General features: G+C 41.2%; 2 protein-coding genes and 1 pseudogene across 3 annotated transcripts; 1 reads left to right on the forward strand and 2 right to left on the reverse strand.

Moving 5' to 3' along the window:
• Positions 1–145: 145 nt before the first annotated feature.
• Positions 146–4,853, reverse strand: LOC124015961 (zona pellucida sperm-binding protein 4-like). The gene is made up of 12 exons (XM_046331460.1): positions 4,490–4,853; positions 4,275–4,396; positions 4,054–4,174; positions 3,803–3,937; positions 3,466–3,638; positions 3,231–3,310; positions 2,971–3,098; positions 2,640–2,823; positions 2,378–2,522; positions 1,244–1,313; positions 1,028–1,146; positions 146–341 (listed from the first exon to the last, which is right to left on the reverse strand). Exons 1-11 carry the CDS (start codon positions 4,671–4,673, stop codon positions 1,034–1,036), a joined length of 1,455 nt encoding a protein of 484 aa, XP_046187416.1. The 5' UTR covers positions 4,674–4,853; the 3' UTR covers positions 146–341; positions 1,028–1,033.
• A 1,378-nt stretch (positions 4,854–6,231) lies between these two features.
• LOC124015629 lies at positions 6,232–12,025 on the forward strand (annotated as a pseudogene). Its single transcript, XR_006835200.1, has 8 exons — positions 6,232–6,422; positions 7,195–7,303; positions 8,666–8,804; positions 9,200–9,292; positions 9,504–9,689; positions 9,958–10,043; positions 10,495–10,571; positions 10,684–12,025. The product of XR_006835200.1 is annotated as a WW domain-binding protein 2-like (transcript).
• LOC124015630 (heme-binding protein 1-like) lies at positions 10,919–17,832 on the reverse strand. The gene is made up of 4 exons (XM_046330994.1): positions 17,422–17,832; positions 14,091–14,229; positions 13,351–13,531; positions 10,919–13,213 (listed from the first exon to the last, which is right to left on the reverse strand). The coding sequence occupies exons 1-4, from the start codon at positions 17,497–17,499 to the stop codon at positions 13,036–13,038; spliced, it is 576 nt and encodes a 191-aa protein (XP_046186950.1). The 5' UTR covers positions 17,500–17,832; the 3' UTR covers positions 10,919–13,035.
• Between the last annotated feature and the right edge of the window lie 708 nt (positions 17,833–18,540).

Below are 18,540 nucleotides of genomic sequence, written 5' to 3' on the forward strand. Positions count from 1 at the left end.
TATCTGATATTTACTTTCAGGTGTAGCGCTATGTACTCAGTTTACGTGAACTTTACCAAAGTGTCAAAGGCAAACAGGCAGCATAATACATGTGATGTACATTTGGAATGCACATGGCAGGTGAAGGTATTTAATGGTAGTTGAAATAAAATACCAATTATAAGTGTTCATAGAGGTGATTTATTGGGCTTGTTCAACCTGTAGGCCAGTCTCATCATTTCTGGTTTCCAGTTCCACCTCATTTTCTTCCACTTAACAACTCATCGACCATGAAGAGAACAGGAGGAAGAACAGGATGGAGGTACAGATGACCGTGACAGAGTACATTTACACCTGAAATGCTGAGGGCCGCCAGCAAGAGAAAACATTAGTCAGTTTTATTCCACTCATACAGCAGCTGTGGGGTAAGTTGAGACATTTTGGGTATGAAGATGTAATTTCATGGAGTCTGAAGAAAGAAACCACATGGAAAAAGAGGTAAGCAAGTTATGATGCTTGGATCAAAACTAAAATAGATCATTAAAGATTGTTCTATACATCAGTTGGAGTCTATAAGCTTCAATATGTGGTCCTAAGCCTAGCATGAAAATGCATCATCGTGTGGGTTAATATAGTAAAAATGTTTGCCTTGGAGTAAGTTGAGCCAAAGGCAAGTGAGAGAATGTAAGAGTTCTTCCCAGGCATAATGCAAGGCATTATCGCTGGTATGTGTTTTTTTTAAAGTACAACGTTAGGTGTTAAGCCTGTGAAATATGCTTAAATTGATTAAAAGAGTGATTGTGTTTGAAAAATACAGTATTTTAAAAAGATGGTAATATTTAATCCAGTACAGAAATGTGTAGGTGGCTCAACTACTCAGGGTCAAGCTATGTTTTCAAAACTAACACTTATAATTCTGATTATTTCCAGGAATACACATCCTGAAATAAGTAGATATCTTTGTTATCATTTCCCTTGACAGAGTGATGTTGAATGTAAAAAAAATGGCTCAACTTACCCCACTCTCCCCTATTTAGAACGTGCTTACCTATATTCAGATCACTAGGATTCCCTTACTGTTCTGATCCAACAAAACAGGACCAAATGAGACTAACTGGGCGACTCGATCTGACCCAGACTCCCTCCTCGCCCTCTCACCATCAGGTGCTGGATGGAAGAGGATGAGACAGCATGACTATTGGATGAAATAACCCAATTCACAGTGTTAGGGTGAATGTAGAACATAGAGACCTGAAACACTCACAGGTGATGGAGCAATGTTGTTTACACTCTTCCTCCTCTGTGCAGATTTCCACCCAGCAGTAAAAGTACACCTGAGAGACAAGATTCAGTAATCAGTGTTTTTCCCTAAACCTGGTCCTCCAGTACCCCAACAGTACACATTTCCATTGTAGTCCTGGACAAAACACATCTCATTCAACTCATTGAGGGCTTGATGATTGGTTGAATCAGGTGTGCTTGTCAGGGCTACAATGAAAATGTGTACTGTTGGGTCATTGATGATCAGGGTTGGGAAACACTGTAGCAGATGGAGGACCAAGAGATCTTTGTTTTGACAATATATACCAAACAAAAATAACATGCAATAATTTCAACAATTTTACAGTTCATAAGGAAATGAGTCAATTGAAATAAATAAATTAGGCCCTAATCTATGGACTTCATATGATTGGGCAGGGGCGCAGCCATGGGTGGGCTTGGGAGGACATAGGCCCAAACACTTGGGAGCCAGGCCCAGCCAATCAGAATTAGTTTTTCCCCACATAAGAGCTTTATTACAGACAGAAATACTCCTCAATTTCATCAGCTGTCTGGGTGGCTGGACAATCCCGCAGGTGAAGAAGCCGGATGTGGAGGTCCTGGGCTGATGTGGTTACACGTGGTCTGCGGTTGTGTGACTGGTTGGACATACTGCCAAATTCTCTAAAACAACAGAGGCAGCTTATGGTGGATAAATAAACAAATTCTCTGGTAACAACTCTGGTGGATCTTCCTGCAGTCAGAATGTCAATTGCACGCTCTCTCAAAACCTGAGATATTGTGTTGTGTGACAAAACTGCACATTTTAGAGTGGCCTTTTCTTATCCCCAGAACAAGGTGCACCTCTGTAATGATCATGCCGTTTAATTGGTTTCTTGATATGCCACACCTTTCAGGTGGATGGAATATCTTGGCAAATGAGAAATGCTCATTAACGGGGGACGTAAACAAATTTGTGCACAACATTTGAGAGAAATATGCTTTGTGTGTGTATGGAAGAGTTCTGGGTTATTTTATTTCAGCTCATGAAACCAACACTTTACATGTTGCGTTTATATTTTTGTTCAGTATATTAACAAAATGTTCAGATTCTTCAGATAAATAGGATAGACCTTACCTCTTCCACACTGGGATTGCCTGTCTCAGGGTCCACGAAGGAGAAGGTCTTGACATCAAACCTCCTGACCTGGGAGTGAGAAGTTGTCTTCCCCTGACTGTCCACAGGGACAGAACTCCTCATGTTGTCCAGAGGGTTTGGACAGCTGTCAGGGAGAAGGATGGGAGTGAGACCACTAAACCAATGTATATTGACAGTCTTCATATTCACAGTGATTCATCTTGAGTCAGTATAGGAAAACTTTTGTCTCCCTCCCTCTCACCCATCATAGAGTAGTGTCCATACGGAGTGTCTGGAGGCAGGGTAGGCGAAGCAGTCACGCACACGCAGGGAGAGACTGGGGTCAGGGGAGGGTGGAGCGATTGACACCTCCACATACACAGGCTTACGCAGATAGAGGGTCAGGGGCAGCTGGTCCTCAGGGAGGAAAGAGGTAAAGGACTCATCTGGAAAAAAGAAAAGGGCCAGGATGATGGAGGTCTACCAGTGTAACAGTGTGTTGAAGTGACAACTCTTGATGCCATATACTTGCAGTGATTGGATTTGGCATCCCTTGCTTGGTCTGTGGAAACCATATTGTTTTACTACAGTACCTGTGGCTATCCTCATCTGCACTCGGACAGTCCCCATTGCAGTCACAGGTGGAGGGTTAGTTGGGTTTAAGGACCACAGATCAGTGTGGAGGAGAGCTGACCCCTCGTATTGACACTGGACCTGCAGACTACAAACCAAGTCTCATTCAAAACATTTACTCCAGTTTCAAGCAATTAGGTTCTGGCTAAAGCCACGATATGGTAAAGTAGTCCAAATTGTAGTGCACTGTCCACAGGCAGGAAGAGAAATAAGCAGCTACCTGAAGGGAGAATGTTTGCCTGTAATCGTTGGATGCAGTTCCTCAACCACTACCTCATAGCTTACAACATCCCCATTCACCTGTAAAATATAAGAGGGGAACAAGTTATTTTAGCATACCTAAGAGTATTCAACACTGCAAGAAAAAGCAGCATTATACTACTACCAGAGGCATTCTGGACAGAAGTATACTAAGGTAGATTAGGGCAGAAGGTAAACTAGGCCGACTGACTCACCATCATCTTTGTGCCACACTCCCTCACCCCGATTTTAAAGACAGCTGTATCTGCAGAGGTAGCTACAGGAGAGCACTGTGGCTGACCCTTGACGGCAAGGTTGTTGGGGTTGATTGGGGGGTCAGTGTCTGTTGCCTTCACAGAGAACACAAAATGGCCATCCAGAGAACAGGCTGAGCGCAAAAGGAGACAGAAACAATGAGTTAATTCTTGACATTTAATCTCTGATATCACTATGCGCCAATCTCACCACAACAGTTACTATTCCTCTGCTGATACTTTCTTTCAGAAGCATGTTCTCAATTGTACAAAATACACACAAAACTAATTCCATTACTGTTCATTCTGTAATAGCAAGTTGAGTCATGGTCATCATAGCAGCATCCCAGTTTGAGACAGCCATCATTGGAGACATCCTGGGGACCACAGTCCACACGCAAAGCTCTATGGATGCTGCATTTTCCTGATCGTGCTGAAGGAAAGTAAATTGGAAGAATGACTTTTACAGAGGTGGTACTAAATGGCACTGCAATCACTATGTGGGATAAATAATCTAAATTAACTCCCTATGACATTATATGAACTCACAGGTGCGACCAATGATGGGTTTCTGGGCCATCTTCTTGAGTAGGGGGCAGCTAATACTGACCCTGTACCATTGATCCCCTGCGTCCAGCTGGACTCTCAAAGACACAACCACTGTGTCACCCTAAAGATAGACCAAAGTGGTTTGATATGGCAATCAGAAGGTTCACACACAGACCAAGACCTCTCAATGCAATGAACATCAAAAAAATACATGACCATACCTCAACCTGTGTGTAGCAACTGTCATATCGACTCTGGAAAGAAAGGGTACCATTCTTCTCTCCCCTTCTCACTCCACAATGTTCTTTGGCTTTTGGCACAGGCACACTGACTCCAGACCTGTCTGGGGAAAATGAGATCACCCAGCATACCATACATTCTAATTAAACAAACAAAATCTGCAGATATAGAGGGCTAAAATATAATGGCTATTTACCTTTTACGTGCAGGTTATGAAGAACCGCTTGACCAAACACTGCGCGTATTCGTCGGGCGGTGCAGGTGACTCGAGGCAGGGCATCTTGTGCTCTAGTTTGAGCGGTTTTCTGCTGCACGAGAGTTGAAAGGCATCGGTAATATGGCGCAAAGAATGCAAACATTACACAAATCATAAGTAGCATTGTTAGGCTACAGGTTATGCTATGTTTTAATTAGTTAAATGATTCACAATTGAACAATATAATTGTGACAAAAGTAATATTTTGCGCGGTATTTGTGTGGTTTCCTTGTGTAGTGAAGAAACGTGTCTTGCAAGACCAGTAATTGGAGTGATAAGGCAGGACATTGCGTCAGGGTTTGTTAGCCTACAGGTGATTAAGTCAATTATCACAGTCTGACTGTATGGTGGCCTGCTGTATATAATACATCCGTGACTGAATGATAACATTTCATTTTATGAATACATTTGATTTATTATTAATCGATTCTTCCAACGTTTACCCCATTGTTTTCTTTACTGTGGGGAAAAGTTATGCTATATTGTGGACTTTCATTATAATTCTATGTTGAATCCGAAGGAAAATAAGAACATATCACCCTTGATTAAAAGGTCAAAGTAAAGTGAAGGTGTGTATGGCACATTTGCACTCTGCATACAATACTAGGCAATTAATGTTCACCTCAGGGTCAGTAAATGCAAATATTACATAACAACCTCAATCCCCTTCCCTTCTCTCACAGTTGCCATGCTCATTTCTCAGTCCCTATGCTATGAGGCTTTTTAACATGAGCACTTATATTCATTGATCATGTGCTGCTATTAATGTCAGTGTGTCCTTTGTTGTGTTTTATTGTGTATTTATTGGTGGTGTTATGTATTGGCTGGTTCAATCAAATGTGCCCTTTTGGGGATTAATAAAGAACTATCTTATTTTATTACATAGCCAGGCCCATCTTCTTGCTACATATTGGAAGCCACAAAATTAAATAGAATGTTGTATCTTCATTCTATAAACACTGTGTTCAGTAGGCCTACTGTCACTGTGCCCATGCATGGCATTGTCCCCCATGTAATGCAGACACAGAACATGATGCAAATATCTATATAGGACAACGCTTGGAAGTCTCCTTTTTGCATGTAGCAATTTGAGGAAGATCGTAGAGCAAGATTACTTGTAAATTCATGTGATCCACATAATTGCAGCTAAATTAAAAGTTGTCCCACTGAGACGAGACATGCCTCATGTCAGTTAAAAGTGGAATGGACATGATATACACATAGTTAAACTAAGTGATGAGAAAATGTTCACATGTAGTTTTCTTTTATGTATTCCATCCTTTTTTTGGACCATACATAAGTCATGACTCATGAGTCATAAACTGATTACACAATTGGCCTACTAGCTTTTCCATTACATGTGTTGGATGTACAAGTAGAATTAAATAACCCAATTTGGAATATATAGCCACCCATTAGATGTTCTAGTATTGGACTATGACTGAGAGGCAAACTCGAAGCACATTCTATAAAAACATAAAATAATGGATGATATTTAAGCAATAATTAATCATATATGAAAAGCATTTACACTCCTTAGGCCTGCTCAGCTCTCTTCACAACCACAATGCTGTATTATTTCATCCAAACCAATCTCAAACATCCTACCTAACCTCAACACACTAGATTTATATGACAATCTCAATTCAAAGGCTTGTTGACAATATGGGAAACAATGTTGGCAAACAGAACATTGCAGTCACAGCACATGAAACAGCTGATCCTGTGACGTAACACTTTGAGGTTTTTGGGGCATTCCTCTTATTTCCAGTGTGTAGCTGTACCTGACGAAGAGTACATTAGACTATCTGAACATGGCTTTAAATCAAAATCATTCTCAAAACGGAGGAGTTTTGATAAACAACGGCGAGAGGTTAGTGAATCATTAATCGCCACGAAGCTCACTTTCTAAAGGTAGCTTAGTTAGCTGTTATGGTAATGTTAGCTAGCAAGATTGCTTCCGTACATAGTGTTAATTAAATCTAGCCAATGTCAGTTAGCTACTTGGGTTGCTTTTTTCATTCAGCAAGCGCTATTTTGTAGTCCTAACGTCGTTAGCTAGCTGGTTTAATTATTTTTAGCTAGCTAGCTAACTGTTAGCTAACTCTCAGTCAGCGTTGTCGTTGGCCTTGCTGGCAGGAAAAGCTACCTAAGTACCAAGTCAGTCAGTCATCATTACGCCTTAGGAACGTATTAAAGCTAACGTTAGCTAGATATATTTTCTTACTTTAGTAAAACTAGATGTACAAGTAAGCTAGCTAAATAAGTTTGTTTTCCAGGGAGGATATATCAAAGTCAACAAAGAGAGTGAGCCCGCCCGCCTCTACTACCACCTGAGTCTAAAGTAAACGGTGTGACAGTTTTAGGAAGTTGATAAAGTAACAGGAACTTAGGAAATATACGAATAAAGAACTTTTCATAATAGTTAGATTTGGCACATTCTGGAAGTATTAGATTTAACCAGTATGTGAAATGCCAATAGTAGGCCTATGTGAAATGATGTGGACCATACATAATCCCACTATGTTCCTTGACGCTCGATTCTGCGACAGTATTTGACCTATGGAGGACCTATCATACATACTATACCTATTTGTCTGTAAATTCACTACACATGCCTAAACTGAACATGTATCATCCACTAGTGTGTTGAGGGAATCCAAGAATGTGGAGCTGTCCTTCAGTGATGTCACCAGCAAGACAGACCTGCTGAGGGGGACCAAGAAAGGGACTGTTTACCTCACTCCATACAGGGTATGTTTATTATCTGACCATGCTGGTCCTGTGTGCCTGTTGGAAGACAATCATTTTTCTTTAATAGCGGTTGGCATCCAATAAATGTTGCATTACTGTCACCTACTAGACTGGAATATATAATTTTTGCTTAAAGAAATCTATACAAAACAATCTACAAATACCCTACCATCTAACCCTGCACTCACTAAAAACCCACCACCCTGCTCCACTATTTAAATCTATTTAGTCCTACCTCAGTTCAACAGCCTGAAAAGATGGGAAACCACCACTGAACACATCCTGTAACTCTTCTGACGTCAAGTCTCACACACCCAAATACATCTCTGCAGCTGCCACCACAACCTCAATTTTCTGCGACTTACGTTCCATACCTGCAGTACAGTTGATAACCATTGCTATAAATGCTAAAAATCCAATCTTACTGAAACATATAACTTTTTAGCCTATCCCTCTGTACTGGTACTGTTCTACTACTCACACCACTCCTTTCAGGATCCCTCCCCCTTGACCCATCTTCCTCTACTTTCTTCAGTGCCTTAGCATACGACAACTTCTGCACTACTCTAACCCTGGAAACCTCAACCTGCCTCTCGCACCGAACATTTCTGATCTCCAGCCCCCCTACAATTAACACATACCACTACTTTCCCCAATGCTACACATTCCTTTGTCTCATGCCCTTCTGCACTCTTCTCACATCTAGGAACGTCCCTCCTACACACTGCTGCCACATGCCCATAAGCTTGACACCTGTAACAACCTAATGTATTCGGCACAAAAGCTTTAATGGGCTAACTTATATATCTAACATAATTTTGTTGGGAAAAGACTCAACATCAAAAGTGGCGTGGCGGTCTAAGGCACTGCATCGCAGTGCTAGAGGCGTCACTACAGACCCGGGTTCAATCCCAGGCTGTGACGCAGCTGACCTCGACCCGGAGACCCATGAGGCGGCGCTCAATTGGCCTAGCGTCGTCCAGGTTAGGGAGGGTTTGGCCTGCCGGAATGCCCTTGTCCCATCGCGCTCCAGTGACTCCTTGTGGCGGGCCGGTCACCTGCTGGATGGTGTTTCCTCAAACACATTGGTTCTGCTGGGTTAAGTGAGCAGAGTGGCTTGGCAGGGTCGTGTTTCAGAGGACGCATGGCTCTCGACCATCCTGAGTCCGTAGGGTAGTTGTAGCTACAAGGGGTAAAAGGGGTAAAAGTTTTTTTTTAAATACAAATAAAAACTCTTCTGTATCACCACTCACGCCATCCTGTCTGCGTCACATCAAACGATGAGTATCACAAACTGGAGGACTAGCATTGCTCTACGTCCCATCTCATTGCCCTCTTTCTCTCTGTTTGTCCTCGTTTCAGTTGGTGTTTGTGTCAAGTAATGCCAAGGACAGCCTGGGGTCTGTGATGTTCCCGTACTACCTGATGAAGGGCTGCAGCATTGAGCAGCCAGTCTTCGCCGCCAATTACATCAGGGGCACAGTGTCTGCTGAAGCTGGGGGTAGGCAGCAGTTTGTAGTCCTCCCATAGCATTCAACACCATCATGAGGAAATAACTGTAGAGCATGCAAAGTGTTCATGGCCTCCAGTCCCAGGTATGGCCTGATGTGTCCTAGGAATACATGCAGAAGTGAATCAATGACGCAAGTGTGATTTGCCAAGGCCAGATATTTTCCGAGGCTGACATCAGTCTGTAAACCACAATCTCGTTTTACTTTACAATGTCTATGTGTCAGAGTTTATACCAGCAGCAATAGTAGTGTTTAGCAGCAGTCATAGAAATCGAAGTGTGACATCTCCTCCAAAGCACTGATTATAATTCAATATCAGACGTGTAATTGAATGCAAAGACCACAGTCCTCATCGATGTTTTGACACTCATTTCTTTGGTTTCAGGAGGCTGGGAAGGCCAAGCTAGCTTCAAGATGTCTTTTTCCAGTGGGGGAGCCATCGAGTTAGGTCAGCACCTCTTCAAACTGGCAACAAATGGTAAGTCATTTCATCACTGCCATGTTTGTCAGTACAGAGCCTATTTGTCATTTAACATACAGTATCTGCTGTACTCAAGTTTATATCGTACATGTTTCATTAATTAAAATGCAGTCAAAGTTTGTTATATTTGTTAGGCTACATATTTGTTATACATGTTACTCTTTTAGTCCAGTCTGTATTTTAGGATTAACCCTCAACTTTGTTTTAGCATCTCGTGCCCCTCCTGCTCAAAACGGAGGTGCCTCCTTTGGCTATCCCTCTCCTGGAGTGATGAATGGCTACGGCCCACCACCTGTTCCTCAGAACTACCCGTATGAAGCCCCACCCCAGCAGAATGGTTTCTACCAGCCTCCCCCAGGCAACATGGGCTATCCCTACCCTATGACAGCCGCAGGTTTGTTATTAAAGAACTTTATCATCACTATAAAACTGTTTGTATGTTATGCAGGTTTGGGTCATAATAATTGAGAATCAAATGCTGTGATGCTAGGAGATTTAAGTTTACATTAGACATTGCATAACACTTAAATACGGAAACATTTTCAATAACGCCTCCATTGTTATGAATTTTATTGATTGGTGTCAATATTTATAACTATTCAAGTAAAGATGTGTCCCCAAGGCTGTTATGAGTATTTTGGGTATTCTCTCGTGTGTTGCAGGAATGTACCCATCTGCCCCTGCCTACATGGCCCCACCTCCCCCCCTATCCTGGGCCCCCCCCAAAACTGGGCTGCTCCCCCTGCAGGTTTGTCTCCCTTTCTCTCTCTGTATGTCTGCATCGCTGCATCTGTCTGATCCCATCAGTCTGCCTCAATATGAAGCACATGACGCATGGCACTGAGAAAGGAGTGCTGATGTCGTAAATGGTACACATCATATTAAAAAGGAGAAACAAACAAAATACCTCTCACCCCTAGTCTCCCTTACCCCATGAAACAACCCAGTTGTTCTAAACTCAGTACGCCTCATTTACATGTCAGTTGTGTGTCTATTTGTGGGTTTTGGAGAATTGAAATAGAGTTGGATGTGTGCATCATTCTGTCCGGAAGAGGTCTTATCACGAGTATCCTGCTGCAATATACTGTGCTAAGTGTGCTCCATTGTCTCTCCTACTCTACAGTTACTCTACAGAAGCATGTGCTTCTGTATTAGTTACTGTACATTATTCTCCCCTCATTTCTCTCCTTGATCCTCAGGTAATGCCAAGGCAGCAGAGGCAGCAGGCAGTGCCTATTTCAACCCCAACAACCCCCACAATGTCTACATGCCCATGGTAAGGGACCTGTTATTCTCTCCATGTCCAGTCAGTGCATGCACTTTATGCTGTGTTGATGTTTTTAGTTCAGCGTTTTGAAGATATTCTATCCCTGTTTATTCCAACATAGGAACAGCCTCCTCCCTATGCACCTTCAGCTCCTCCTGCCCCTTACCCAGGCTATCCAGAGAAGAAGAACAACTAAAGCTCAATAACCATCATCCCCTAATAAATGTAACAGCAAATTTTTAAGGGGATGATAATTATTAGACTGGAAAGGAAAGTATGAAGTACTACATTGACAAAAAGGCAATATTATTTTTCTGGCAATTCACACAAATAATTTTGAGGCACAACAATGTTGGGACATTTTCAAATGATGAATGTTTCCTTTTAATCATGAGTAAAGCTTTATTTCACCCCCTCCCACTCAGTTTATTTTATTTTGTCAATTGCCAAGTAAATGGTTATTCACTTAACAGATAAGTATTCAATCTTTTCAGTTATCATGGTTGTCTCTCTCTCCCTCAATCTGTTAGAATGTGGAACTGTCCTGTACTTAGGGAAGGGTTTCTAACTGCCCCGTTGAGGAACATGTGATGGGCAGTATGGGGAATGTATAGGCATTAAATATTTACAGCATTTTTTAAATCTAGAGGTTTATTACCAAAATACATTTTATAACCATTTTCAATTAAAATGTTGATGCTTATTAACAAAACGACAATTTCTATTCCTACTAGTATTTTAAAGTATTTTTACATTCACGTTCACAGTAAGTGTTTCCATTGTGTTGGTGCGTGGTTTAAGTTTGTTCCAGAGAGCCTTGAATGAAAGCTGAAGTTCCCAGTGCTCTCATTGCACACCATACCTTTCTAGATTATTTCTGGCTTTTTATTGAAGGAAGGAAAGAAGTGCATGTTGTTTGAATATGGCAATTGGATGGAGCACTGACATGTACCGCTACATATGTGAGATTATTGGTAATGTGCAATGTTCCTAGATCTCACAAATAACTTGTGTTGAGCCTAGAGATGATAACTGGTCACATGAATAACCCATGTCCTAGTCGAACCTTGTATATTGTATTGATGAATGCAAAGCCCGGCTGAAACCAAAACCCTACTCTGTGCAATTACACAAGTGTTGGGTTACTAGGCCATGTATTTATTTAGCCGCTAGCCCGCTACACAGTGCTTTCTTGCAGTTGTGACGAATTAACCTGTGAAAACCACTAATTTATTCCTGATTAAACTGAGTTGTAGTGACTAACAGACCATATAATTGCTATTTTCTCAGAGTGCATAGAGAGGACATTTTTGTACTAGTTTTAGGTTAGAGGTTTGGTTGGTTTTAATTATCTGCTTAAATTAATCAAATGTCTGAAATATTTTGTTTGTAAACCATACTCCTTATTTTGAGTTCTTTATATTGATTCAAAATCTAATAAATAAATGTTTATGTAAAACTTATCCAAAACAGTGGTGTGCCAGTATTTTCAGCATTCTTTTGTTTGTATAGAACAAAAAAGGAAATGTCAGTATTGCACAAAAAATCGTATTAGTAATATCTTGAATAACATTATGATATAAAACGCTATCAAATCCTGACGATATCGTCACTTCATATTTTCACAGAAAATCACACACCATACAGAGGTATTTCAAAATACAGTTTCAAGAATCATAATAATTAACATTACAATTCAAAGACTCCAAATACAAGCACGCCAAAACATTCACTACACACAACTGCTGTCTTAAAGTTTTCATGTCATCATCACAGAAGGATTAGACATCTCAAATGATAACACTTAAGGAATGACTAACACATTTCCCCTTCATACCCTCCCCACCAACTAATTCATACTCAGGAAAACATTTGACTATCACTACTCTATGGCTCAATTCCTAGTTTATTTCCAATCCCCTCCCTTGGGAAAAGGAATTGTGCTTTTTAAAACTTAATTTACTTATTGAATACTTAACTGTCATTTTGTTTTTATGGTGTGTGTGAAGTGAAGCATCATTTAATTAGACTGCTGAATTGTGATATGTGTACAGCCTGATTTAATGTGCTTTTCTTCCCAGCACTATGAAGCATGTTTTAAGGGGAGTGTCAAACCCTGGGTGTACAAAATGAAGAACTTAATGATGTACCACCTATAACACACAGCGGTACATTGTGGTTAGTGGCTCCTACCCCAGGCCACTTAATATCCAGTTACTGATAATGGTACCATACTATTGCACTACTTTGGACCAGTAACTATGTAGCCCGCTGCCCATCCCTCCCCTTTATGACCTTTCAATAGTCTAATACACTTCTTTGCATCACCTCTCCTTCATTTGCACTGATTTGTTGCCATATTATGTTCACATATCCTATTTTTTGGGGATAAATATCCAGATGTGGAGTGATCAATGAAGACGAAGGAGAGGAAGTGACTATAGGTTATTAAGAGTCGGTCTTAATGCTTCCCTTATGGCTCCTCCTGTAGGAACCACACCTCGTTGCGTCGGCCGTAGGGTTTCATTGGTGGGTCGTAGGTGCAGCAGAAGTACTGTTTCCGCTGAAATGGGGCAGTCTCACCAAGAGTTTTGGTTAGGCGAGAGGCCTCTGCTCGGTACTCAGTCTCCCCTGCGAAGCCTCCAAACTGCCTGTGAAAAGAAAGGGTAGGTGGATAGGAGAGATAAAGAGGATATGTGATCAAATCATTGAATATGAATATTAAATAAAACAATTATCGTAAAGAATTCAAGAACAAAGTGAGGTGAAGACTGCATGGAGACCCCACAGTGAGTAGACAGTCATGCCGGGTCGATCCTCGATTCTGATGGCACTGTCGATGGGCACAGGGGGACTGACTTGGTAGTTGGTAGGAATCCTGAGGCTAACCACCAAACGGCGTGACATCACACCGTCGTCCCTGGGATATACTGTGATGATAACCGGTGCTGTCGTCCCCATTGCCTCCCCTTAGAAAACAAAGATACAGAGGACAGATAGAGGGGATAGCAGACAACTTATTGCAACAGTGTTGTGTGCATCGAGTTCATTGCATCCTCTTAGGCCCAGTTTCAAACTGACCTCTAGCATCAAACAGAGTAGACACTTCTTCAGTCACCCTTGAAGATCTGAAAGTACTGAATATGTGCCAGTAACATGGTAATAACACTATCAAATCCTCTGTAGACTAGGAAGAGTTTTCACCATATTACTTGCTTACATCAATTCAATACTTTCAGATATGCACATTACATCGGTGGCTCAATTCAATCCGTAGTGCTTAAGACCTGCACTACAGAGGTTAGTTCGAAATTTAAAGGCAATGTTTCCGCATTCATGGTAAACGCTGCATATGTCGGCTCAATCAGGAAATGTCCTTTAAATTTCAATTGCGCTATAGCGATGAACTTCAGCAATATGGATTGAGTCGAGCCCCTAGATCTTTATGAGCTTAAGGCTCATTAAATATGTGTCCACATATCAAGTCCACTCACTGACAGGACAGGCCCTGCTCTCTGATTGGCTCACCTTGGTCGTTGCTTCCCCCAATGTACACGAGAAGCTTCCTCACTAGCTCCCCTGTCACCTGGTCAAAGGTCCGCCCCTCTGAGCTCACTGAGGCATACTTTGCACCATCGTACCTCCGCACCTCATAGCTGACCCCCTCCTGGGGAAGAGAGCGGGAGGCAAAACGTGATTCACCAATGACACACGTTGACAAACTGTTCAGAGGGAAGGACGCCACACACTACTTGGGGGTTAGAGGGTTTGGGGCTGGGGGTGCAGTGATTGGCGATATGCAATGGGCAGAATCTGTGCTCACTGATGCCGGTGAAACACTTGGAGTGGAAATGAACAGAGGACAGCCAAATGCCCCTAGAAAAGGATCTAGATCAAAAATATTACGCTGATTTGATTCCAGTTCTTTCCTGCTCTGCTCTCAGGGCCCCGCAGTGTTTAATGAAGCCTAAAGAGAATAATGGGACAAAGATGCCTGTTCTTACATAAGACCAAACCATAGGCGCTGCGCGCGCACACACACATGGCAGAGTGAGGTTAATGTGGTGTGTACACACACTCACTGACTTGCTGCCTGTTCGTATACATGTTATGATATACTTGTCCTAAGAGGAAGGCTTATGCTGAGAAATATCAACCATTAAATAACAGCGGAATGTTACGTTTCACAATAATCACTCATTCCATAACCAGTCTTGAGTAAATCAGTTTTGCGAAGGCCGCATTTTTGAAAGCACCAATTTTTTTGTTCAGATCCATTCCTCTAAGTTATCCCTTGTTTTAAAATCACTCACGCTGAATGTGAATGCCTGCTACATGACTAGACATATAATGCAATGTAAATACTACATTATGCACTGAAAACACTATTTAAAAGTAGGACTGGATGACAACATAATAATGTTTGTTTCCAATATTAGGGTTGTTTTCCTAAAGAAATGAAATCTGCTTTGTGTTTTGTTTCCTTGCCACGACACTACAGCTGGTCTAATTGGGATGTCGAGAACTCGTTCATAGTGCTTCTGACTAGTGTTTGGTGTTCATATTGATGAAGGCGTTGTGGCTGCAACCCATCCTTGTGACTGTGGAATAAATGTAAGTCTAAAACTCATAAGACATAACTACAGTCAAGATGGGATGACAGTAATGCCATATCTTTAACACGTTTTCTTACTATGATGTGTCATTGGTGTCAACTGGCCCACTGCATAGTCATTCCCATTGTGTTGTTCCACAATTTTGGTTATTTTGGCTCTGTACTCCAGCACTTTGGATTTGAAATGATACACTGGCTATGAGGTTAAAGTGCAGATAGTCCTCTTGAGGGTATTTTCATCCATGTTGGGTGAACCATTTAGATACAGCACTTCTTTTGGGGGACCAAAGTAATTGGGACAAATTCACTTATATGTGCATTAAAGTATTACAAAGTTAAGTATTTGGAAACATTATATTCTTATTTAGATTAAAATTATCCAAAAGTACAAGAGTACAGAGCCAAAACAACAACAAAATTCACTGTCCCAATACTTTGGAGCCCACGGTATATGTCACTGTGACCAACATTAACAATACATGTAGGTGACATGTTCCAACAGCAATAATTGAACACTTTGTTCCTGAGTTCAGTCTAAAGGTGCAATTAGTGTGTGTGCTTAGCTGGAATCCTGCAACCTTCGTATTTAATAATTACTCTGTGTCTCAGCTGGGTATATATGGGCCATAATTATTGTGGATGTGCTAATATTAGAAATTCATTTCATATTCAACCCGCTCTCTTTCTTTTTCAAACTTTTAAACAAAAGGTTTTAATTGGTTTGAATGTCACCACACAATCTCATGGGAAGTTTGTGAACCTCTCACACAGAGAAGTTGACATTTCAATCTTACATGACAACTATGGCCTCTGTAACCATTCAGTTGGCATGGAGTATGAGCCTGTCTTGTGTATCAAGAAATAGACAATGTGCTGTCATTATATAATAAGCATATTGTGCTGTCAACTCGTCCATCTAATCAAATGTCTTGTCATTACTAAACAATTCATGGTGCCAAGTAAGATCATTTCAGAGGAATTAAAACATTGCGTAATATCAATACTGGGAAGAAGACAAAAACATGAAAATAAAAAGAATATCACCCGCCTCTGTTTTGTAACCGCTCTTAAATGCACAGACAGAGAAAGGACACAAGGACTGACCATCCATGATACCAAAATGATAGTTTTAACCATGTTTTGAGGCTATATAGTGTTTGTTTACATTTACGTTGTTTACCAACATTGGGGTGATGGGGTATGACAGTTGAACCAAGCTCATGGGGAATTTATTTTATATTCTTCAAGAATCAATGTGTAGATATCATTAATTTATAAGTCCAAAAATTGGATGTAACTACTAAGGACTCTAGCTTTAAAGCCATCTCCTTCCATTTCTAAGCAATTTGTAATATGAGGGCCCACCAAGCTCTGTGTGTGTGTGTGTGTGTGTGTGTGTGTGTGTGTGTGTGTGTGTGTGTGTGTGTGTGTGTGTGTGTGTGTGTGTGTGTGTGTAGACAGTTCATCTGTATTCAGTTTTAATTACGAGTGTATGATGTCAGACTCCTCTCAGATTTCCTCTGATCGTGTGTCTGTGTGAGATTTCAGTGTGATCATTAGTTTCGAGTGAAGTTAACAGATTTAGCACTAACTGACTTCAAAACTGCTAATAGCCTATCGCCTATTTAATGGCCACTCATGTGCCTATTGATAGTGTCTTTTTCCTATTCCTCAGTCTTTTTGGTCATCTGGTTGCATGTTATAGATTGACTTAGTTCCAGGTTCATGATCAGTCTTTTTGTCAGGCCAATGTCTGTAGATGTGTCTGTCAGCTGTAGGGTCAGTGTAGCAGTATACACAGTGGTGCCACTAATGAGGTCATAGGGAACACAGAGATCTGCCCCCACCCTCTACTGTGAGCTCACAGGTGTCAGGAGGTAAGGTGTAATTAATAATGGTTGGTTTCAAAAGGTCAAACACTTTAAAGGTATTGGCATTACATAACCCATAAAATGCATAATACACAGGCCTGCTGATAATCAAAATAAATTTTTCTTGAGATCATGGTAGGCTCGGGCCAATAGGCTAGTTTCACTGCAACCAAAGTGAGTAACAAACTAAAACTGTCTTAGAATTTCTTTTGAAATTGCGAGATACTGAAGAGATCTGTCTGTAATGACCAGTTGTTTTATGCACCAAACAAGACGGAGGTGTACAGTGGCGCGCGCGACCAAGTGATGCAATGCTTGACTGACAGACACACACACTCTAAAGTTGAAACTGACAGGTCAAGGTGTATCCTACCTTGGTCTCGCTGCTGAGCAATTTGTAGTCCGTTTCTTCCGTGTTCCCGAAAATGGAATTCTTTATCATTCCAAACATCGCGCTCTGGCCAGGTCACCACTCTGCTGCGCGCGTTGTGTCTTTATACTAGGATATGCTTTCCGCCGGTTTCCTATGTGAAACAACTTGTTCTTATTTCATAATCTAGCCTACCTTCTTATTTTTGTCCAACTTTTAAAATCACATAAGGAGATTCACTTAAAATATGTTGTACACTCCTTTCCTTGATCCTCGGCCTTATTGGATTCAAATCAGAACCTATATATATTCGCTTATTTATATAATATTGTTACCTAGTAGTGCAACTAGGTTGTAATAGCGAATCTTGCTTCTTGCTCACTAGAAGAGTTGACGAGTTACAGACACACGAATATAAACAACTGTCTCCGCCCTCCCTACCCCGCCTCCACTCTTTATTTATTTTAAAATTTCCACTTAATATCTAGCCTACTTTTCATTCACTTAACATGAATGATTCCCACTGATTACCATGCACATTATTGCAGGCAGTAACATGGTCTAGTGTCTAGTTTATTTCATTTGTATTTAGATCTCCACTGCGTAAGGTTATACTCGCATTAAACATTCACACTGAATACTTAATGCAGCGGTGTAGCCTACTGTATTTAGTAATACAGAATCGTGATTGAAATGACTGTAAGTCGCTTTGGATAAAAGCGTCTGCTAAATGGCATATATTATAAATGAGAACCTGTCATTCGCTTTTCACATACCACCTCAAAACATACACATAGCAGTGACACGCTTGTGCAACATTATGTTCTCTCTCGCCAGCTGTGTCAAAGTAATTCCATGTCTTGGTATGAATGGAGGAGTGGGGTGTAGAGACGCGTGTTATTTTGCGACTTTATAACGATATAATTTGACGCTATCTGTTGGTATGCCACTATGCATTACATTCCCACTGCATGCATGTGGACGGTGGGTGCTGCCGCGCATGTGCAAGCATATTTCTTGTCCCGATGTGTCAGTGTGCTGCGTAGCTCTAGGGTCAATCTATTTAAACCCACACAGAAGAATCTTAGTCACCGTGTAACAAATGGAATGGGGAGAGTTACG

Source organism: Oncorhynchus gorbuscha, linkage group LG26, assembly GCF_021184085.1.
Source record: "Oncorhynchus gorbuscha isolate QuinsamMale2020 ecotype Even-year linkage group LG26, OgorEven_v1.0, whole genome shotgun sequence".
Classification (NCBI taxonomy): domain Eukaryota; kingdom Metazoa; phylum Chordata; class Actinopteri; order Salmoniformes; family Salmonidae; genus Oncorhynchus; species Oncorhynchus gorbuscha.